The 25,075-nt window shown below is 39.5% G+C and overlaps 1 protein-coding gene across 17 annotated transcripts in view; it reads right to left on the reverse strand.

Moving 5' to 3' along the window:
• The window catches only part of NRXN1 (neurexin 1), a 1,021,265-nt gene that overhangs the window by 486,716 nt on the left and 509,474 nt on the right, over window positions 1-25,075 (reverse strand). For all 17 annotated transcript variants that reach the window (XM_074341128.1, XM_074341127.1, XM_074341130.1 and 14 more), the window contains 2 exons: window positions 13,151-13,324; window positions 7,025-7,144 (listed from right to left, as the gene is read on the reverse strand). In XM_074341128.1, coding sequence (XP_074197229.1) covers window positions 7,025-7,144; window positions 13,151-13,324 — 294 coding nt within the window. The remainder of the gene's footprint in view (window positions 1-7,024; window positions 7,145-13,150; window positions 13,325-25,075) is intronic.

Raw genomic sequence — 25,075 nt, forward strand, 5'->3', positions numbered from 1 at the left:
TTCCCTACAAGGGGAAATGCAAGGAGCCCTTGGTCTTTACCCCTAATCCTGTGGGAACTTTTCATAATCTGGGCTTCACGCATTCTCTTGTGTCATCCCCATGAATCTTCCGAAAACCTTTAAAGACCATACTGCTCACCTTTGACTTCATTTTTTTTTCCTTTCTGCCTCAACACTGGATAAGAGAAAACTGAGGCGTAATCAACATAATGAAACACTTGGCACATATTCAGTGGTCAGCACAATTCTGTACCTTTGCTCCTCGTTTCCCATAATGTACACTGTGGATTGGTTTCAAGTAAAAGGATCTTGGGAAATATTTTACCTGACTTCATTATCAGATATTAAATTATTATTTTTGAGCAAACTCAGGCTGTCACAGAAACATCACAGAAAATTCCCATCTCTCTTTCATAATCAGCACCTTTTTATAACAGAACCGAAAGTTAATGACAGTATGCCTTACACAGCTCTGAATTTTTAACTCATCTTTGGAAGCAAGCACGGAGCAGTTGAAGGGAAGAGCATGTTTCATGAAACAACACAATGTTTAAAATTAAATATGAGAATCAAGAGTCAGATGAGGATGGGAAAATATCTACAATGGTAACTGTCAGTCATTATTAACCTCTCTGGGGAATTTTGCATCTGGCGAATTTCAGTTGCATTGACACTGAATCTATCCCCCTGGGGAAAGAATTGTGGCTACAAGTAAGAACATGGGCTTAAAGTCTGATGACCTTATAGTCAAATTCTTTGTGTCAGTTACTGACCATTTCAGCCCAAAGAGGTCATTTAAACTGCCCACACCAAGGTATCCTCACTTACAAATTAAAGCTAATAATATTTGGGGAAGATTGAAAAAGCAAAGCTTATAATACATAAACAACATGCATATAATACCTATTAATTGTGTGATTTGCGTTAAAATATCTTGGTGTGATTACAGTAAAACATTTTTGCGGGCCTTTGTACGCACTGGTGGGGTATATTCACAGCAACAAAGTGTATCAACAACTGATACCTGACCCAACCACTTCCTTCCAAATTCGATTATAATTTTATTCTTTTTTAAAATCAAACACTTATTCCACAAAGGCGAAACTAATTATTAATCTTATACTTCTTCCTTTAAAAAATACCCATGATAATCTGATTCCATAAAGCTGGAGAATCACCTAACATTTTACTCTCTTCCCCAACTTCTTGATTAATAACTGGGAGTTATTTCTATCTATCCTTCTGTACTATGATGCGGGGTTCTGAGACTTCTCCATGACCACCCTTCATTCTGTTCACCAGGGCTTCTGGTGCATCATTTCTGGGGGAAGTAAAATCTATTTAAAAGCTAACAGTAAACTCAAGTTTCGAAAGTGAGCACCTCAGATTCAGGCAGCCTCCCCGGACCTCGCCTGGATTCTGCACCCACTGGGTCTATCCCGGTTGGACAGCAAAGGGAGAAAGCTGTGCAAAGTGCACTCAGACGAAAAGAAAATTACTCAGCCAGACATGAGGGTCGCAGAGCTCTCTGAAATATCATCAAGTGAAAACTGGAACCATCGCAATCCCTTAAGGATAGTTAACGAAGGTGACGAGCCAAAGCTTCTCTCCAGGGAGCCCTGGTCCAGTTGGGCTCTGGTGGGATGTGACAGTATTACCAATTACAGTATTACTGTTGACAGTAAGGTCAACGCCAAAGGCCACCCCTGTATTTATATCAGGCCTGCGGTGAAGAGCACCACCATAAGGGCCCATTCAAGGTCCACAGAGTCAGGTGCTTGAGCAATTCCGAAAAATGAGAGACTGGTAGGGGGAAAAAAAAAAATCAACCTTCCTGACTTCTGGGAACAAACTGCCATCCGTTACACAGAGTAAAAGACTACTTAGAAACTTGGATCATTCAGCTGCTGAAAAACACAGCGAGCTGATCTGAATAATTCAAATACAGCAATACTCTACTCTACTGTTTGGCGGTTTTTCTTCCCGCTTAAATTTTCTTATACAGATACAGCTTAAAGCTGTCAGTTGACTGCCCAATTGCAATATGAAAAGAGACGAATGCTTCTTTTTGTGCTTTTACTTTTATGATGCCTATTACCAACCAGAAGAACAAAGATAAATTTATACAAAATAGCAGGAGATAGCACTTCTGTTATCTAGTACATTTCTCTATCACACATTATGCTTTCCATTCTTTTACTTCATTTTCTGACTCAGTATGAACAATATTTTAATCCTTTATGGTTTAACCTCAGACAGGTCTGACCCTAGATAGTTGTTCTAAAGCATTATCAGTAAATATTACCTACGAATTACTTTAAACAACTTGAAGGGCTGCCATTTAGAGAGGCTTGAATGATTCAAGGTTAATAAGATTCATCACACTCACAATGAGGATCTGGTTGTGGACACAGCTAATTGCTACATTTTATTCAGCCATAAATGGCATCAGCAGCAAATCAGCTCACAATTTAAAACTACTGGCAGCTCTCCAGGGGAGAGAAATAATGTTACTTTGATTCAAGTTTTTATTTTGTAGGTTATGATTCATTTCCGGTCGTTCTGATATTGATGCTCAGATACTGGGTACTGGATTCTCTTTTCAAACAACAGAAAAAGGTGATAAACAAAACGGAAGCTATTTTAAAATGCCATGGTAACAAGTCACTGTCAAAGGTATTCCATCCTTGTTTCAATGAACAATTCTAATTTTTTATACAAAAGATACGATGAATTCCTATGGGGAAGGTTTTCTTTGGGCAAAGTTTAGAATTCTGAAGATAGTCTTTTAATGGCAGTGCCCACACCCTCCTAGCACCAAAATAACAGCACTGTGATGTATTAATCCCTTATGGTAACAGACACCACTGAAGCTGAGCTGTGATTTGGTACACAGCATTTCTACACTAATGTAATGTGACAATGTTATTATGTTCGCTATTTTCCATGTGACTGCAGCCGTATTCATCTTCCCCAACCTGACATTAAATTAGCTAATATGGTCCCATTCTATTCTGGACCACAGGGTGAAAATAGAAAAGGATTATTATAGCACCATGGTTTGATGACAGCATATGTATGTATGTATGTATGTATGTGTGTGTGTGTGTGTGTGTGTGTGTGTGTGTGTGTGTGTGTGTGTGTGTGTGTTGTGTGCAAGCATGAATAGGTGATACGCAGATTTAACAGAATGAATTAAACTCTTAACACTGGCACATGGCATGCACTCAGTAAGTGGTTACCTCCAAGAGAAAGTTCACAAATCTAAGAGGTAAGTGTAAAAACATCTGCTCTAAAATTTCAGAAGATGCAAGGTAGGGCCAGCTCAGAGGACTGGGGAAGGTTCTATGGGATGAAACAGTTTAAGTAGAGATTGAAAAATGAAATTATATTTCTTCAAGCTGATATTGTGAAAGCAGTGCACACTCTAGGTGCAATGAGTGCATTCCCCAGGAGGAGAAATCAGCATAAGCAATAGTGAGGAAATTGGGGAAGTGTCATGTTTTTCAAAAAGCTGTAAGTAACCTAATTGTCAGTAACATGCCATATGGACAAGGTTCTGCAAGAGATAAGAATGGATATGAAAGCAGGGTCAGACCATGGAGGTTCACAGACTCCAAACCGATGAATCTGGAGAGTGCTGTTGGCCACTGAAGTTAGACTAGAAGTCCTTATGCAAGATTCATGCAGTTTCATCAACACTGATTTAGTGAGTTACTATTAACACTAATTATACGCAATGTGAGGTGCAAAACATTGGGCTTAGGAAGCACAAGAAAAAAAAAAAATTGTCCCTAAGAGAACACAGTCTTACAGGGAGATAAGACCAAACGTAAGTAACCATAAGCTAGAAAGTGATGGCTAATGACAGAGGTCAGAGGAGGGGAAACACTGCCTCTGTTTAGGAGAATCAGCAAGAGCTGCTAATACTTAAACTAGGGAGAACAGGAAAAAAGAATAAAGCTGGTGAGGAGGCAGAGGATGGGCCGGATGATGGAGGGATGAGAACGGGGAAACTCAGCTGGGAGACTGCTACAATGAGCCAGAAAAAGTATACTGGGGGTCTAAAATAAGTTATGGATGTGGAGGAATCGAGGAGTTACATACACTACAATATACTACCCACCCCCTCCACACACACACACACTCAGAGCAATTATTTCTGTCAATGAGTAGGTCATTTAGATGGCAACTTTCCAGGGAAGAAAGGGTTTCTCAAACACTTCTCTTTAAAAGTAGCCTTTGGCATCACTTTGCCTAAGTGCCTTTTTTTTGAAAGATTCCTTTAAGTTCATTAATTAGTATGATTTATCCAAGATTACAGTTACAAGGGAAAACATACTCCCATCTTCCCATTGTTAATTATATCTCCAGGCTAACATAAATAAAATTTTCAAGTTACTCTAACTCATTCTATGAAACTTATCAGACAGATGACATTTAGAAGGTCTATGAGTGGTGGGGGGTGGGGGATCTCATTTACAATGTGGCGTGTTCTTTCCCTTTTTAAAAAAAATTTTTTTTGGGGGGGTTGGTTTTCTATGTAATTGAAGGCTGCAGTCACAGGATTTATGGATAAATAACTAAGCTGGAAAAGAAAATTTCACTTAGAAATGAAATGTCCTAAATAACTTTATTTTAAAAAAGTCCATCTCTACAGAAAAAGAGTTTGTTAAAATCCCAGGAATCACACTCATTATATTTGTGCAACTTACAAAAAAATAGTGAGATATAGAGATAAGATTTATTTTGATCAACTTAAAAAGTGAAGAAATTGTGGCATGCTACTTTTAATGTCATCTAAATTACACGTCTTCAAGGTAACCATTATTATTGTACCCTCTCCAAATTATAGTTGATATGAAAATAAGACCTGCTTTTAAATACTGATTTGTACCCACATATCCTCACAACCAAAATGCCAACGTACAAACTCAAGAAGCTATTTCACATTTCCAGAAAACCCACAGAGGTAATAATTTAATCAAAATGCATGTATTCTGAGAGCCCTCCAAAGTAATTTTAATGCTGACTTGTGCAAGAGGCGTATCAGGAGATACAGTTATTGAATGACAGTTACTTTATTTATAAGAAAATAACAAATAGCCTCATCATTGTCATCATCACTACTATCACTTGTGAGCAGCATTCAAATAATTTTCTGTAAAAATGATTTGAAGACAGCAGGACACTTAAGGTAGGACCTTGGTATTCCGTTAGGAAATGTCTAGCAAATACATACCGAAAATCATACTCTTTATACCTAACTGGTATATGAGGGTACACAATATGATACAACCAAATGACAACTGTTTTGTAAAACACGGAAGCTGGATTAAGCGCAGTTTGGCAGAGAAAGTTCTTTAGCAAAATGAAAAACAGTTTCATGAAAAAAAAATCTCTCTCAGCTACATCTGTCAGGATCATACTCAGGACTAAAAACAAATTGTCATAATAAAATCATAACAGATAAGTCTTCTCTTTGTCCTTGAAAATAAGTTCATATTGTTTTCAATGGGGCAGGAAGTTACTATTCTACACACACACACACACACACACACACACACACACACACACACACATATACACATATCCTTATTAAAAGAATATATATGTTGTTTTATTTGCTTTACTTTATGTACATGTAAGTATTTATTGAGTCTTTATGTAAGGTTATTTATATTACTCCAAATGGGGTTTAATATTTTTAAGTATGATCTGATTTGCAGAAATACAGTGTCTGCAAATGTGTGATGGCTTGAATACATGTTCATTGCTTCAAGTTTCTTGTAATTCTGTGGGAGATGTCACTGGTAGATAAAGACTAAATATTTCTCTTTCTATGATGGTGTGATCTTTACACGTCGCTTCCAAGTACTATTTAACTTTGTACTAGCTGCTTATTCTTCCTATAGTCAATATTTTAGATAGGCGACCTGAAGATAGCTGGGGAATTGCACTATATTGCTAGGCTGCAACAAGTCAGTTCAATAACATACTTCAGTTTGACCCCCTCTTCCACACTGTGATACACACATCTACTGACAGGAATAGAGTTTCAAATAGACAAAGGTCAAAATGAACAAAATCTGGTCTGTCTTTAAACCCATACTCAAGCCCAGCCTTTGTCTGGAAGCCCAAATTTTCAGTCGTCTTATCTGCTATCCCGTCATCCGAGAGCTTTTTCTTAAACGTTGTAGCATTTACAATGTAAGCATGTACTCTTATTTTACAGCCAGAAGGCTTCACCACATACATTTTCTCAACAGACTGGAATGCAATACTTTGTAGGAGACACTTTTATCATTTTGATGGAATGTTGTAAAGCAGTATCTATTTGAAAATTGAGAAACAGAACTTCATCCTACATACCAGTTAATTTGGTCTCAAAATCCACACTACTATCACATAAATTAGGCAGTCACAGACACTCCGTAAGATAATGTGAATGCTGTGTTTCTTCATCATGCTTATATGGTGAGACTAAAGGTGAAAACAATAAACGTAAGTGGCTAAAATACACGGGAGAGTAGTCGAAGGACAAAGTTCAAATACTCCATTTTTTAACGTAAAAGGCAGTATGGGCTTGAAGAGATGTAGAGACAGACAAACATAATGAGATCTGCAAACATTCACTATAATCACAGCCCTCAAGATAATATTATATAATTAAACATTACTTAATAGAAAGCAACAGGAAGGGCCTTTCAAAAACTAGGGGAGAAATGTCATACATAGGAAATGAAAAAAGATACTTTCAACAAGGTGACCAGCAATTTAAAAAATTACAGCAAAGAGTTGAAAACCAAAGAACCATCATCATCACCACTTTTGGCGAAGGGCATCCTTGACTGAGACTTCAGTTACTCAGAAATGTCCTTCCTATAGAACCAAATGCTCCTCCCGGTTACAACAGTTTAACTTATTCCTGGGTGATACAAAGACTCCCAGTTTCAGACCCTGGGCATCAGACAGTAGCTGGAAGCAACAACGAACAGCAGTGCGCACGCAGAGAGGTACTTACGGTCATTGCAGAGCGGCCCGCTGAAGGAAGTCATGCTGCAGTCGCAGCTGAAGCCATCCCACTGCTGCAAGCACACTCCTTGGTTTGAACACGAGTCCTCTTGGCAGGTTGTGCTGGGCCCTGCAAAACAATCCAAAAGAAACGTGGGTTTCTTAAAAAAATCCAGAAGTGTTTTACACACGAGGTAGGTCACACATAGTAGTTGCCAACACCTCAATTTACATGGCCAAACTAGCTTGGAAAGTTCTAGTTCACACACCTGAATTAGGAACAGAGAAGCTGTAAGTACGAAGGTTTTCTGAATTTTCAAATAAAGGACAAAATACATTATAATAGTAAACTAACCCAACAAATAGTAAAAGCAAGCACATAGCTTCTAGTGTGATCATGGTAGCAGGTAATCTCATTCCATCATCAATAATTCTCTTTCACTGTTTGGATTTTAGGAAAACGCATGGATCTCCTTAACTTCTGACTAATGGGTAGAGACGCCATGAGAAATGGAGATTATAACTTCATGAAACTGAGATAAAGATTGGTAAAATAACTGAAGAAGGTTATGCAAAAATGTCCTACTCGTTTCCAGAAGTTTTCCTGCACACACTATGAATAAAGTTATGATTGTTGGGTGTTTTGGATAGGTATGTTGGCAAGTATCAATTCACATGCTTTAACAATGTCATGCAATTAAACACAAAATTAAAAACTCTGTATAAATGACATGCCCCTATTTAACATACGAGTCAAAAGAATGCTAGTCTATTGCTAAAGAATCATAACTAGAACACTGAAAAACAAGGAACTGAAAAAAGGATGATCAAAGCACTAAAGGTAATCACTATACAAACATATTCAAGACTGAAAGCCTTTATGCAAACTATGCTACAAAATGAGGCTTCTTGCACAATGTTCAAGAAAGCAAAAAAAAATTAAATCTGCATCCAAATAACAATTACTGCAAAAATGTAAAAAAAAAATGTTATTTTGAGGTTTCCACTGTGTATTAACGGGGTTTCAGTCTTGTTTTTTACACACAGGGCTATCTACCTTGCAAGTCAGCTTTCATCAATGCAACTTTGTCAGCAAAATTAAAAAAAAAAAAAAAGCAAAATATATTAAACGTTAGTAAGCAATACTGAAATGGGGCAAACACAGAAGAACGTTCAATTCAAAAAAGCATGCTGCTGTAAACGGGGTAAATGGGGAGAGAAATGCTGTGTAGAGCAAACAAATTAATAATTAACAGCCATAAATTTCAAGAGAAGCCAACAATGAGAAAGCAGTCATTTATTAGAATTTCACTACATATGTATTTATATGATGGTTAATTGAGCTGATGACATGTAATGAAGGAAAACTAAGAGCTTTTGTATTGTTTTCCTCTCTTGGATAGATACGAGTGTATTACCAAAGCGACTGCATTGCTTAGGTGAAGCATGCAGCATCACTTGTCATGTGCAGATACAGCAGACGCTGGTCATTAGCAGACCAGTTATCCCTTTCTATTTTTTCCCTCTGGGTCTTTTATTTTGCTATTGCAATTAAGGCTTAAAACTGTAATGCCAGCTGTCCTCTGCCGACAGTTGGACCTTAAGGTGACACCAAACTATCACAATGTATTCATCATCTGGAGTGGATGAAAGCAAAGGTAACGGATGGAAGAAACAAACTGCAATTCCCCATAAAGCACATTCCTTTACAAGACTGTGACAGGGAGAGTTTAGCTTTGCCTTTACCAGACAGGGTGTACACTGCTTTCAGATCTCAGAGTTATGTCTCTATTTTCTCTATATTTATAATTGTCTTCAACTCTTACAAACTGCCCTGTGAATATTACAGTAGAACCTCACCAGTAAGTGCTATCTTAGGTGAGAATGGAACGCTGTCTACCCAAATTATCTTCAGAATATAAACTGAAGATATTTTCCAGTAAACACAATTTTATAGGTTTTTAAATATATTTAAAAACAGGCACCATACTCATTAGATGCTATTGACACTGAGAGCCTTTGAGGTAACTGCTTTAGTGAATACATGAGAATGATCTGTAATTAGATTTTCTACAAACTGATGTCATTGTAAAAATGTATGTTTAAACATCCTCTTTACAATCATATTTTTATTACAGATTTCTTGGTCGTGGTATTCTTCATAAGAAGTTGTTGAGTGTAGCCTAACCTGTGCGAATTTTCACAAATTCAGAAACCGTAATACTGTAAATACTAACTATATAATAATAGTAAATATATATATATATATATAAAACAAAAATAGTAATCAGTAATCATAATAAAAATAATCGTTGTTATGCATAATAATAATAAACTCCCAAGCCTGGGAGACCTGAATAGATGTAATAGTTTTTCTCACCTCTACTGCATCGAAAAGTAAGAACCACTAAATTGCTTAGTTTTTGTTGTTTTTCCAGTCTGTGATAGGTAAGTATCTAAGGATCTTTATTCCATGGCATTAGAGACTGAAAATAATTAATGTTTGTTAAAAAAGAAAAAAAAAACAAAAAAACAAAAACTCTGAATGCAATGTTGCTTGGCACATTCCTCCCTGGACAAGCCTAAGAGCAGAAGTGGCAGAGGCCCGGCCTGGGTCAGGCGCAGTGCTCTCAGTGGATCCTGCTCCCCTTCCTTGTCCAGCCGAAGGGAAGAGCAGGAGCGACAACTGAGAGAGAGTCGCATTTCTGTTTTGACTTTTGTTTTGGCAAATGCAATTGCAAAATAATGCTAAGCTCTAAATACAGTGAAACTGCAATCTTATAAAAAGATCGTCTGCCCGCGTTGTAGAGCCGCCACCCAGAGTGCCTGCCAAGCCTTTCTGTGGACACAAAGACGTGCTTTATTATTATTTTTTCCATTATCACAACAGTCTTTATATATTCAGGTATTACAAGAGAATGCATGCCTGTGCCTGACAAGCCACATTTTCCAAAGTACTCACCTTCCAGAACAATGTTTAAACATTGACAGGCATTTGCACAAGACAAAGCCCTGAATTTATTTTTCCCTCTAGTTATATAATGTTCTTATTATTTTATGACTGAATAAAATTGGGAGCAAGCCACAAGGACATTTGTATTAAGTGGTTAAAAATAAGGATATTTTTGGGAAGGAAATGAAAGCAAAAGAAAAAACTACAACCTCTGGAAACCAAAGAAACAATAGAGGAAAGGGCTTGGATGCCTGGGATTTCAAGTAAAGCAAACTTGGATTCAAACCTTCCATCATCCACTCACACTTGCTGTATGACCTTAGGAAGGTCACCTTTCATCGCTGAGGCTCGATTTACTCATCTGAAAGAGTCAGTCATACCTAATTCATTTGAGCTTTGAGAATTAAATGAAATATCACATGTAAACATTGTCACCAGTGTTCAATCAATGGTGGCTTTAAAATTAAGTATTTCTATAGCTTATATTGCAGTTCTAGGACTGAACGTTATGAGTCCACGCAGTCTCTGAATTAAAATTGTTTTCACCAACTTCTTGTACAAAAGTTTTCTTAACTCAGTATTAAGCTTGACTGAACCTGATTATTGGTGGACTGCCAGTGTCTACTTTCTCTTATGTAAGGAGGACAATGCAGTAATTTTCCAAATCTGGTGTCAGGCCAAAAGCATTAGCATCATTTAGGAACTTGTGAGAAATGTAAATTCTAGGCCCCCTTGCTAGACCTACTGAATCAGAAACCTTGGGGGCGGTCTCCAGTAACATGGGTTTTAAGAATTCTGCAAGTGATTCTGATTGTGGCTAAAAGTTGAGAAACATTCATCTAAAGGGTCCTGGACAAGGTAAGTGCCCTCTGCGAGCTAACATGTGTTGTGTTAAAAAAAAAAAAAAATCCGCTGTTACACACTGACATAAGTTAGACATGAAAGGCAGTAAATGGTTATTGAGGGAAGACCAATGACTTTTTACATGAAAGAGGCTTAGAGACTTGAGGGTCTTATTGGGTAGAAACGGCAGAAAATCTTGACAAGGTATTATTCAGTGATGTCAAATTTATATGGTTTCTATTAATATGTAAGTTAAGTGATTCCAATGTGATGTGAACTCAAAGTCCCATGAGACAACACTCTTTATAGAAATAATTTATCTAGAAGTTGATCACTAATCCTAAAAATACATCAACTACACCTATGACAGGGACCTCTGAGATTACTCCTAGGAACCACAGAGGATAATGATCTAATCATAAATTAAAAGTTGTTAATAAAAGCAGGTCCTCTAAGGACAAGGGATCATATGCAGCTTTGAAATTCACGTTCTAAAGTTTCCAATGGATAGGATAATTTCTAATGTTAAGTGAAAAAGTGACTGGTAACATAGGGTTATCTCATTTTTTCAAGTTCTACATAAATTAATATGAAATGAGGAAAAAAGCAAACAAGAAGTTGTTAATCTTGATAGTGGAATGAAAATGTTACATTCTAAGAATAAAGTAAAAGAAGTGAGAATTCTTAAAGCTCAGATATTAAAGCAAACTAGATAAGGTAAGGGAGGAACCAATGTCATAACTTACTGAATGATTTGAAATGTTCAAATAGCAGTTTAGGATTACCCAAGAAGATGTGCAATCATCTTAACCACAATGCTTATTGGATTATGTTGGAAAATAACACCTAATATTATTCATTTCAGTAAATACACATTCTCGGTGTATTTCTCATTAGTCTTCCCTTCCACTCACCCACTCACATCACATGCCAGTGGTGGGAGGTCATGCGTGTGTGTTTGGTTTTCTGTCTTGTAAGTGTTCAGCTGTGAATGTGTTTGTCTGTTCCTACCATTTCTTTTAGGTGAGATGTCACTGAGCAACTTGTAGAAAGGCTTATTTTGAAAAATGTTTTCAGAACGGTTTGTAGTAATTTTATTTCTAAAAAATAAAAAAATAAATGCATAAATTCTCACTTACTAGCTCACCTCCAAGAACCAAAGTTAAGACCCACATTTTTGTATCCATCCACTAGAAAGAATTTATTCACTTAATTTTGTTTCCTTTGCCAAACCGGTAAAAGGAGAAAACACGCAGTTTCCCTTTGTTTTACAGAAGTGTGTTATACCAAATTTTGAGATAAAGAAAATAACACAGCAAAAACATTAAAAATGAATTCAACAGCTTTCCATTAAGTAGCCTTATCCTCTGGCATGATTAAAACACAACTTGAATTCCACCTGACTTTTCAGGGCAAAATATGTTGCACATTTTCATGTACCTAGGTAATTGCTAAATCTAATAGCATTATCTTGGCTGAGAAGAAATGATTCATCATCTCCTGGGGGCCAGGAATTCATATGTCTTTCTTTGCTTCTCCCTTATGAAATTTCCTCATGAATCTAAAATTTTCAAAATGGCCCAAACTGTATTCAACATTAAAGGAGAAGCAGCAACACGCTCAGAGCTACAAAATTCAGGATAATGTGATTAAATTACATTTATGGAGGGAGAATTGGCTCAAATAATCTGAGGTGTTGAAGGGAAAATTATCTAAAATGAAAGTAGCAATCAAAAAGTACTCCTACAGATCTCAGTCTGATAGAGAACACAAAAAAGCAGGAAGATACTAGAAGCATTTCTGAAGTATGGAATATTAGCCTTGGGTAATAGAAGACATCAATTTTTGCTAAAACAAACTGAGACACTCTTGCTGCCACGTAGACACAAATCAAATAGTGATTTGAGAATGGGTCTCTGAACGTTATTCTCTTATTACATCCTATTGAATGTCGATTTTGAAAAAACAAGCTCAAGTTAACATTTGCTGGAGTAAGTCTGTTTTTCTAGTCTAAACAGTGTATCTATTCAATGCTATAAAGCAAGTTTGCAGAACTGATTAACACACTGATTAGGTGAACTACAGTATGCAAAGAAGTGGAAAATAACCAAGTCCAGAGACATAGCTCCCGCTTTCTATCAGGCATTAGGTCAGTTTGCCAAAAGTCCAGAAAATTTAAGATTTATGGGATGACAAATGGAAAACATGAGTAGGATTTTTAAGCCTTAAGTGGGGGTTTGGCCAATTATCAGAAATGAAAACTTTGCTGGCCAGAGAGATTTGTTCTCATTGGAAAGTGGGATTAGAACTATTTAGAGTGTGATAACAAAGATCTAGTACCTTCACATCCTCTCTCAATCTGCCCATTGCAGAAGAGAGCATCTGAGATGAGGTCCGGAAGCCGTCCATTTAAATCCACTGATGCCAGGCAGCCCTGAAAGCCCTCCTTGGCATGGACAAGTTTTGGCAAGGATTTGTATGTTTCTTTGGCCACTCCTCCTATATACAAGTCACCTGTGGGAAGAGGAAACTTTTGGTCACGAAAGTCACTTGTCATTGACATGAAAGAAAAAAACAGTGAGGTTTATTTTTCATTAAATTAATTTTAAAAAGTAAATGTATAATTAGATATTTTCTTAAAAATGCAAAACAATAGAAGTGTTTGAATAATACATCGGCACTAGAAGACATTTCTAGAAGCTATTTCCACAGAGAACTCTGTGAGCTCGACACAGTACAGCCAAAGGGAAGGACAGAGGCCATGAAGTGGCCCCTGAATTAAAATCCAAGTCAAATTATGTATCAACTCTATGGGTTCAAGCATTATTTTTAGTTTCTCTGATCATTAGTAATCTCATTTCTAAAATGGAAACAATAAAGCCTATCCCATAGGGTTTGTGAGGATTAAATGAGATAAAATAGAGAAAGTATCTACCAGAATGAAAATATGTAGCAGGTGTTAAGAGGTGTTATTATTATCAAGTCCATCTTCTGCTTAGAGAAGTCTAGGCCTTTCTGTTAACTAGAAGCTCAACAAATTCTAAATGTCTAAAATTGCCTTTTCTACTATTCTTAAGAGTATTATCCTTGCGTGTCCCTGTCTTATTCACTAACTCACCCCCATAGTAGTCTGTTTATACTTGAATATTACATCCCTTTTCAAGTATCTCTTTTGTAGGTGGAGTTACACAACTTTTAATTCTTCATGCTCCTCTAGGATCTGTTAGCAAGTTATCAGTTAGGCTCCCCACCCCCAATTTTACTGCAGTATCTAGTGGAACACTGTGCTCTGCTTTGTCATCTTCGTGTTCTAGGTTTGAGATTTCCTAACGTTATGGGCTACCACTTAAAAAAAAAGAGAGAAAGATCGCAATCCAAGTTTGATTCCATTTCCTTTCCATCCAAGATTATTCATCATATCTGGATAGCATTCAGTAGATACAATTAATTAACTCTCTAATATAATAATCAATGCAGAATACAAGGAGGATGACCCCCAAATTCCATAATACACTGCTCCTGGTCACAAGTCCTGGTAACATAGCCTATGTAGCTACTTGTTTCTCCAACTTTGCATTGCCGTTTACATTTTCTCTCACATTAACCATTTTATTTACCTTTGATGCCAAGTGGTACCTTCTCCCACCATAACACAGAACTCCTACATTCCTAATGTTTACCTGGGCCCCTCTGCAGTGTTTTCACGGGACTTGGGAGCAAGGAGAACTGACAGAGATGCTCATGCTCATGCTGTTTGTTGGGTCATGAGTAATAAAATCCTTGGTCTCTGACCCAGAAATCTTGCATCTTCTGCCAGCATCCAGGAAACAGTAATAAGCTAACCTACCAGCTGGTAAGTATAGAGTAAGATCAGGCCACAGATATAACATTCCTGGATTGGGCGGAGGAATATCTGGAGCTTGCTTAAAGTCAGCCATAAAAAGTGAGAACTCAGGTCACGGACCTACTAACTAAAGCTCTAAGTATTTCCCTAGAATGTCACTGGTCCTGCACACTTTGTACCTAAGGTACTTGCATGTGTTTACTTCTCCCAACTCTGAAATAAAACATCTATTGACTGTTAACCACCATTCTTAATATTAAAGGAGAGCATGTTTTTGGTCTGAATTAGGATACTTTTTTTGAAATATCTCATTTTTCCCCCATATTTCCTTTCTCTCCTTGGTCTTTCCTCTCACTTAAATTTCAAGCGATTGTGTTTTACTCGCCTCAGAGAAGGGATGTGCATCAGAAACCAAAGATATAAAATTATCTTTATGCCTTTGGGCCTTAAAATCAAAGACTCCCAGAGTGAAACGGACAGACTATCCAGGCAATTACATGAGGAGAGAAAAGCTTTCCTGCCCCTCATGTGGGTAAGCAGGAGAGAAAGCTGGAGAAGTGTGAACAGAGTCATTGCCAAGAAGAGGGACACAGTGCTCTAATCTGAGGACGTCAAACCTCAGGTAGGTTGAGGAAAGTCAAGCTGATCTGTGTGCATTTCCTCCAGAGAACCCAGAGGCAGCAGTGAGGTCCTTGAGAAGAAACAGCCGCATGGTAGATTTACACACGCTAGGAGCTTAGTCAGCCTTCCCATACCCCATTGTGGTGTGGGATCAATAGAACAGTTCCCAGAGTGGCAAAGAAACAAGCAGGAAAAGACTGACCTGAGGAGGTCACGCACACACGAATGGCGACGCTGGGCAGCAACTCAGTGGCGCCTGTTCCTGTGCCATCTCTCTCTACAAAAACTGGTGCCATGGAAGCCCCCCCATCCCTAAAGAATCCCAGGGAAGTAAGGGAACTAAGATTGCCTGAGACGATGTTTTCACTGATTCAAAGAACCAGAGCTCAAAGCAGAAATCAAGGTGAGTCACAGAAAAAGAGAAAAAAGCTACCTTTCTTGCACACCTGAGATCCTGGGCTGAGATTTAGGCTGTTACATGTCAAGTATCAATGCAAGGAAATGCTCCCTACTTTCACTGGTTGAATGACATCTGTTAGGAAATTTCAGCTCTCCTCTGGGCATAATGAATGCAGCATTAGAGAACAGTGGGGAGTTGAATGAAGGATTCTTGGCAGTGCTTCAGACTTTTCAGACATAGAACTTAGTACTGAAAGTTATGTATAGGATGATGTATACTCAATAACCCATCTTCCTCTTTCTGCTCATAATATCCTGGAGGATAGAGATTGTATCTTTATTTGTTTTAGATTCCCCCACAGCGCCTACAACTGGGCTAAGCACAGTGGGCACTTAATAACCTGTCAGCCAACTGATGGACTGAGGTCACAGCAGAAGAGAATCAGGAAAGAAGGGAGAATGGTGAAGCAACACATGGGGAGAAAGTTATTTCTAAAATGCACTTACTTCCTTTCCCACTTCCTGCTACATCATATTTTTTCCCAATCAGCACACTTATTTGCCTGAACAACTTTTTAAAGCTTATTGAAGAGAAGTAGTTGTCTTCCCCTTGTGTTGTTAAAGAGCAGAAAATATTGATTTAAGCAGTGCAGGATACAAGCCTCGAACACACAGAGGTGGATGAGTCTGGCTTTATAAGCAAATAGGGTCTCCATTCTCATTTTCATTACAGAGGCTGCACTTAGCACCACTTAATGCAGTCTTTATAAACCCTTCATATAGCAGAGAGTGGTCTCGAGTCCCCCAGTGGGTTGTCATAGGCAGAGAACAAAGGAAACCCTTGAGTGGCCTGAGCCCCATGAAGCATTAGCATGTCATCAAGGATGCAGCTTCTCCTTTTGATCCTGGGGGTGATGGGAGGAAAATGACCCATTAGCACTAATGGGATCTTGCAGGCAAAATCCTGTGTATGGAAAGGAAGATAGGCTTTTTCACGTCCCAGTGTGTGAACAAGAGCCAGGATGGACATCTAGGAAGAGTCAGCTTCCTACGGACTTGAAGCCATGTTGTTACCCCTTCTTCAAGCTATGAGTGGTTGATTTCTATTTATATCCTTTAAGTAGGCCATGTATGCAACTGACAAGGAAATTACAGAACTAGGGCCTTTTCACAAGAAGATACAAAGAACAGGTACAAAGCCAGATAACTTCAAACATCTGGGGAGTTTTGTTTTGTTTTTAAATATCAAGAAACCCTTACTTTTGGCGCGTGTGTGTGTACACGTGTATGTAACGGTCCCGCTCTCAAGAGTGTCATCTGTGGAATGACCTGAGGTGACATCATAAGTATCGACATCCCAGTAGCTGAGCAGTAATGGGCAGGGACGAGTGCACAGGCTTTTCAGTTATATTTGGCTACAAATCCCAGTTCTGCCATTTACTGATCGTCTCAGTGCAGACACATTAAGTTACATAACTCCTTTAAAAGTCAGATTCTTCACCGGTGAAATAGGTTAATAATGACCACCAGTAAGGCTGTGAGAGTTACAGAGACCGTATGTGAGCACTGGGCATCCAGTGTTCTCAGTACCTGATGGCCACCAGTGTGGCTGTGTCGGTGTGTGTGGTAAGGACTGTCCACCCATAGTGGACCTCATTTTTTGTTGACTGTGCTGAGAGATACAGAAGAGTGAGAAGTCCAGGCTGTCCCCTTGTTTCTAGTATAGTCAGAATGACAAGATGTCAAATGTACATGCCTTAGTTAACAGTTTCTCTGACTTAGTTAACAGTCACTTGTGCCCTTGAAGCGTGCCTTGCACTACACAACAAGCGGCTCGAGAGGATTCTTTGACACACTCAGTTTGAATCTCAGCAGCACTGAGTCTCCTATCATAAATGGGTCACTTGATAAATATCTTCTAATTCAATATAAACAGATTGAGACACAAGAATTCCATGAAGCCCAAGGGCCAGGTTGTAAGGCTGAGGCTAAACGTGCCTTATAAAATCAGAGAAATAAAAGACTCTCATGGACTTTGATGGTAAACTGGAGCATCAGGGAAGTTTCAACCAGGAGGAGGTATAGGATACACTACTTTGTAAGGACATGGATGTTGGTGCCAAACATGGGGACCAGCACAAATATCCCGTGAAGACACAATTAATACAGCATTCAAGAAAGAGCACAAGAGGCCAGACTGGGCTGGAAAAGAAGAGTTTTCAAAGGGGCCATGGTAAATAATGTTGGATAAGAAAAGTCAAAGGAAAGTCACATGACAGAATTTATGACTATTGTCTTTTTTTTTTTTTAAGGTATAATCAGAAGTCCAAAAATATAAGCCATGCAGGCTAGGAGATGAGGGAATCTGAAACAGTAATAATCTGGAGAGAAGAGATGAAAATGTGTTTACCATTAAACATGTGTGATTTGAGTAGGAGTGTCCTAGAGGGATCAGATGATATAAACTGGGGACTTAGGGATGTTGGGGCTGGAAGGCATGGTTTGGGAGCCATCAACCAAAATCAGATAAATGAAGGGTGTGGGAGGTTTTCTCTTCTCTTAAAACAGGGAGCATAAGGCAATTAGAGCAAGGACTGTGAGCTAGCCTTTGAGCAGCAGAATGCAAGCATCAAAGTATAATTAGTTCTTTGACTCAGTTTTCCTGTTTATTCATATGTATTTCTGGTGCCTCCTTAAACATCTTTCATTTTAATTAGAAAGAACACACATGAAAAGGATAACTGCTTTGTTGATTTGAAGAGCTAAAACTCTAGGGAAACTTAAGGAGGTTCCCACAATCTCTTCTGGGTGGCATTTAGGAAAAAAGGCTGAAGTAATACACGCGGTCTTACTTTCCTATGGGCCGGACTGGAGAAATAATTCTGGAGGCTTTGCTCTGAGAAGACTGGACCCCACATAGCAAATTTGGAGACTATGTTAACTTTCCCCTCAATTCTTGCTCTGATTGGCTCATAGAAAAAGTGCAAACAGGCTGGGCTAGTTTCTCAGTTATTCTGCAGAAAAGATGCCTTCTCTTACCCTAGAGAACAGTCAAACTCTACACCTCCCCCCGCCCTGTGGATTTGTATCTTTATCTATAATTTTAACCTTCTGTGGCACATCCACAAATGAACATCTGCAGGTCAGATCTTGGCCATATAAATTAATATACATTTTCTTTGGGAGACAGATTAAAGATAAACCTCTTTTTATAACAGGTGTGCCCTGTTAGATATAAGAAAAATCTATAATCCCTGGAGAACACTCACTTATTTATTTCATGGGTTTTTTTGGAGGGGGGGAGCCAATGTCACTGTTCCCTGTGATTGCCTAAATAAACGATGTTAAATTACTGAAAGCAAAAGCCTGGGAAGTCGTTCATACATTTCTCTAACACATGTGAGCTTAAGAGGAGAAGAATGGAAAGTTTTATACCAATGCACACATCAGATTGTAGAACAAACGCTATCCAAAACCACACCCAAGTTCAGGGAGCACCAAATACTCAGAACTGAAATCAAAGTTGGCAATTCAAGTAGATATTCTGTCTGAGATCCCTACGAAAAAAACCTCAGGTTAATTTTAGAAAGTCTTTGCCGAAGAGGCGCTCAGTGGTCACCAGTCTGATTTATTAGTTATTCTCTAACTTCCGTACACCTTAGTCTTCCGTGGTGCATCAAGGGTTTAACCTGCTTTTGCTTCTGTAGGAAATACCTGTAAATCCTTATCTTTAGGTCTATCCTAGCTGTCTAAGTTCAGGCTAAAAACAAGCCATCATCTTTCTTCCCTCCCTGCACTGGGAAATTACTCCTACACTACCCTGTTTTATACCAGTCACTTTTCTAGTCTCCCTGCTACCCAAACTGGAATTAATTTCAGAATCAGTTTTTAACTCCATTCGCTCTCTCACATATTAATTCAAATTATTGCCAAGAAGTTTGACGTTGATGACTCAGTCTGCCAACACTTCTGACGTGTGTCCCTCCGTCTTCCTTTCCTTTTCCAGTTCTTGTCTACCTTCTCCCGTGTCCCCCTTTCACTCAATAACCGATTATCTGGTGTCCCTTCCCCCATCCAGCCTCCTCATTAACACCATAGCAGTTTCCACACTGTGTTCTGATTTCTTTAATACCTCCCGCTGTCTTCTGAATAAAGCTTGAAGCTTAGCAGTGTTCAAGATTTTGAGTTATCCCCCCTCAGGAACTTTTTCTAAGCTTTGAACGATCTTTTCCCCAATAACTTTTGCCCGGCGGAGAATCAGGATAACATCATTCCTTAACCTCTATCTGAATCTTTTGCCAAATAGTATTTATCACCATTTCTCCAATGCTGCACGTCCGTGTCATCCCATGGCCCTCTGTAGTGCATGTGACTCCCAGAATGAACGTCTTTCCTCTCCCAAAGTTCCATTTCAAAACACTATCCAATTTTAGAGACTCGACTCAAATTCCACCTTGTTAATGAGTGTCCCCAGTCACAGGCAAGGAGGATCTTTGAAGCACCGTAACATTCTGAACCTCTTTTCTGACAGTCATCATTTCTTTCCCAGTCCTTTGTGTGGATATCTTTTCTTCCCATTATTTTATAAATTCCTTGAAGAAATGATCAGGAGCAAAGCATCTTTTTATTCTCATTTCCACTTAGTAGGCACTCAATAATTATTTGTTGACTCACTGAATGAATGGATGAATTAGCAGCTGTCACTTGGTAAATAATCATTTAAACCACAGGGACGCAGTGAAGGTTTTATGAGTACAATTACTCATGTCTGCCCCTGGTTCCCTCCACCTGAGAAATATGAATGAAGTTAACCGTGGGAAACTTTTCTTCTACTGACCCCTTTCTTGACGCCATCCAGCTCATTAAGAGAATTCAATACACTGACATTTTCTCCATTCTGATAGAGTAATTCATGGACAATTTCAACTGACATGTATTGAATTTATTGGTAGAGAGAGGTAGACAAAGTCAGAGGTCCAGAAACTGTTCAGGGTATCGACGTGTGGTAATGAGAACCCATTCATGAGTCTCTTCTGCAGTTAGAATAAGCGCCAAAATTTTTGTGGGAAATTAAATTTCTGCCTATCCTGGCCCTCTCCCTCTGTCTCTGGCCATTCTGTTACTCTCTGTGTTGCCCCACATACAAACATGATCTCACTCATGTGGCCCGCACAGGCACACTCCACAGTATGGATGCTTTGCACTGCTTCTCCAGGTGCTCCTCGTCTGCCACCCTGCTGTCATCGCAGAGGGACATGCACTTACTGTTTGTGGCCACAGAACAAAGCCAAGCTAAATGCACAGACCCCTGATGCTTTGCCGAGTGCTGTTAACCCCCGTGTGCTGTTAACCCCCGTGTGCATCCCCTCGGGGTTTGCAGATGTCTCCCTTCATTGAGCCTGTAGGCCACCACTCAGGAACTCCTGGGATTAGAGTCCCTCTGGTCTCCTGCTATTCCTTAAGTCCTTGCCAGCCACAGGTATTCCTGATTCCACAGCAGGATCCCACATCCAACAGTACCTATGTTCTTTCCACTAAAAAGACTGAACTTCCTAAGAATCCCACTGAGACAATTACATTTAAATGTACAGAGCCCTAACTGAGAGAGCGCTTCCTCCCTGCTTTGAGTCCTTGGTAATCCAAGCAAAAGCACTGCTATGGTCAAAGCCAGAAAAGCCAGCTCTGACTTTATCGTGGTAACAGTAACAGACATTGGTGATGCGCTCCACACCTTCCCGAGCACTTGCACGTATGCTGTTTCTTTTGATTTTTCCCTGATGCGCTACAAAAGGAGTAAAGGTTATCACGGACACGGGTCACAGATGAAGACCCTCTGGTTCAGGGCTACAAGGCCAGAAAATGGCAGGGTCTGATTCCAAGCCTGGGGCTCTCAAATCATTGATAATTTTCACTTAATCTGCAGTGATTTACACTGCATTCTCCAGGTGGCACGTGGCCAATTTGCACAGCTCCACTTCTACACAATACAGGAACCTTCTGGAGTAACTTGGCCAGTGGAGAAAAGCAATGGTAACAAATGTCAGCAGAAGTCCAAGCAAGAGAACACAGATTCCCCGGGTAACTGGGGGCTCACCTGCATGCTAACCGAGTAATCTTGTGAGAACAAAATCAATCTGCATCTATCATCATAAATATTAGGTATTAAAATTCTGACAAATGGATAGAATTCTTATGACTCTGATTTTTAGACACGGCAGCAACTTTTCAATTGCCTCCCACAGAGAGATAAGCAGGACGCCAGCATTCATCCAAGGCCAAACCGGATACATGTGTGTGAACGGGGGTGGGGAGGGACCCCGATAAAACTGGGGTTCAGACCTGAGTGCTTCCCTGCGGTGAGCCTTTGAGAGTTAATATTGACATTATATTCAGGGACAGGACAGAAAATGCTTTCACCATTCTGAAATTTCTATTTTGAGCTGACACTTTTGAAATAAAATTGCCCAAAGAGGGAGAATTTTTTTTTTTAAACTAGGGTGCAAAAACTTAACAGGAGGACAGATTTTGTTTGTGTATTTGGCCAACAGACTGTACGGGAAAGCTGTGGGCATGATAAATGGGAAATAATGAAGTGGATTTGCTATGGAGGTGTGTGTGGTAATCCATCTTCTTTTAAACCACGCTCTGCCAGTGACACTGTGGCAGATGGGGTGCGAGTTCAGGCGTAAAAATTCACGCCAAGATAACTTTGTCCTCATGGCTTGGCAAATTCACCTTTATGGTGAAAACAGGGCTCAGATATTTTTATTATCTTTCCTTTTTCCCCATCCAGGTGGCAGCCAGTTAGGTACCTTAGACATCCTGTAGCAGCAGGCAATCCTGCTGCCATTTGTATTTCATTTTCCACTCACTGTGCGTCCCTCTCTGGGGCTGCATGCAGCTGGCAGAGCTCGCCCGTCTCACAGGTACTGTCACCCTTCACACTTGCACAGGACCGCAAGTTGAAGGATGCTTTGCTCTCTCTTGTTCCATTTGATTCTCATACCCAACTCTTCGCACTACGCAGGAAGTTGTCAGTAGCCCCACCTGACAGGTGAGCCAACAACCCTTCTGAAAAGGTAAGTGACCTGCCCAAGGCAATGCCCGCAGCAGGACAAGGAGAACAACACAGGCACCCCAGCCTCCAGGCCCCGGGCTCCCTCTTTTCCCGCTGCACCACGCTGCCTCCTATGTTTACTCAAAACCTTCTCAGTGACAGGAATAGGAGAGGTGGAGGGGTTTAGAAATGGTCATTCTGGACATCAATAAAGACCTATAACCAGGGGACCAGTTAGAGGACCTGGTCATGTAAACCTGTTGTCTTTCCTGAGACTTTTTGAGGAGCTCTGTATATCCATTTGGCTTTCTTTCTTTTCAAAATAACTTTTCTTATTTCAAAGAAATTTTCTTTTCCTATTTCAAAATAAATGCAGGATGAGTTGAAAAGAATGGCTCTTCTCATAACAGTGGTCTGTTTAATGCAGGTCAGAAACAGCACCTGCTCTCAGATAGACAGAAGAAGAGAAGGAAATGCACCCGGTGTTTTCTGAGTAGCTTAAAAGGACAAAGTGATACAAAGCAAACAAGGAAAGCTTCACAGTCATTGACAAGAAGCTTCTAAAATATTATGAGCTTCATAGAGTCAAATAAAACTCTTATTTTTTTCTCTTAAGTACCTGAACTTTTCTGTATTTTTTTTTCACAGAAGGAATTACTTCTATGCTTAAAAGATGGAATATTCTCAATCAGGTCATCAAATTTCACTGGAATAGTACATAAAATTCCCTAGGGCACGTCTCCAAATACTTTGTTCTTCCAATATTTAAGTTATTCTTAAGGAGAAATGCAAATAGTTATCAGCAATGATCAAAAAAGTGGGACAGGAAAGTATGGGGAATTCTCCCAAAAGGCTAGGGAAATGGAGGGTTTTAATAGTTGAACAGACTAGCAAGTGGCTTACTGGTACAAGCTGATAACTGACTGCCAGGCCAGTCTCCAGTCATCCAACCAAGCACTGTGTTTGCCTGGGCCTGCTTTAAGCACCTATAAATGCAAATGTCCTACGGAATATTATGAAGGACACACAGCAATGAAAACTGTTGGCTGTAGTGTTTGAGGAAGACTTCAGGGCCTAAGGAAACAGAAACAATGTATATGTTCTATACACAAGGCACAGGGATGGAAAGAGCACGTGGAAAGTGAAAGGAGAAATACACAGTTCTTCTGCAACTGCCAGAAATGACATTTTCAGCACTACCCAAGGTGGCAATGCAGGCGTCTGAAGAAGCAAGTTTTACGCAGAGGAAGAACTATTTTCTTCTACTACATGACATTTTCCCTAAGATTAAAATAAGTACTATCTTTCACTCTAGATATCCAGAAAGAATCCCTTCTAATATGTTGGCAAATATATACAGTGGTATTTAAATATTGCTATAAACCTGGGTTTACATTCCCTTTCCAGGCAATTCACTTAGCCTTCCTGAGTCTCCATTTTCTCATCTGTAGTACAGAAGCACTAACATCTCACTCAGCTAATCGTTGTAAAGATTAAGAAATCACACTTGTAAAATAAGAGCGTTAAAATTGAAGTCCTGAATGAAGCACCAGCACAAAAGACACAAGACAACGTGAGTTTGAGGCCGATACCGAGATACAAAATTCACAAAGCAGACAGTAAAACACTGGTTCTCAGCCCTTGAAGCCCTGAGTTACATCAAGAACATCTTCATCTTCATCAAAGGGTCCAAAACTGGAGAGACAGGTGTCTAAGGGTATTTCTAAGTCCTATGGTACAACACATTTGCTGCACTGCCCCCTACAGGGGAACTACATTCTAGCCCCAAGCCGAGTGAGGAGGCTCTCAGGTCTCCTGGAGGACTCGTTTCATGTTTCCTGTAGTTGAAGGCTACAGAATTGCTGTGTAATAGACATAGGGCATTAGTACAGGACCTTAAAGTGCTTAAAGAAGTCTTTTTTACAGTCCCTGAACTCCAAGAGGGAACCAGTGGAGAGAGCTGAACAGTGTGTGTGTTGAGGTGGGTTCGGGGTGGGGAGGGGGTACTGGGGCAGAACTCTCAGGGCCTGGGTGAGGAATGTTAATAACCAACCTCTAGGGAGCCTGGGGACACCAGCTGGGCTGTCCTGTGCCAGGGCAGTTATGGGAAAATGGCCTAAATATTGCCACTGCCTGTCATATCCAGGTGAGCCTCACAGGCCCCCCTCCTTACAGACACAAGCTTCAAAGAATACACTGGCTGATCCTGTGCACTGCTGTGAGAATTAAATGAGAACTTACGAGTAAAACATTTACAAGAGTGCATGGGATGTGATAAGCCCTCAGAAATGGTTAAAATAATTACTATTGCTATTTAATTGTACTAGCATTACTGTTTGGGTGA

The sequence above is a fragment of the Camelus bactrianus genome, chromosome 15 (assembly GCF_048773025.1).
Source record: "Camelus bactrianus isolate YW-2024 breed Bactrian camel chromosome 15, ASM4877302v1, whole genome shotgun sequence".
Classification (NCBI taxonomy): domain Eukaryota; kingdom Metazoa; phylum Chordata; class Mammalia; order Artiodactyla; family Camelidae; genus Camelus; species Camelus bactrianus.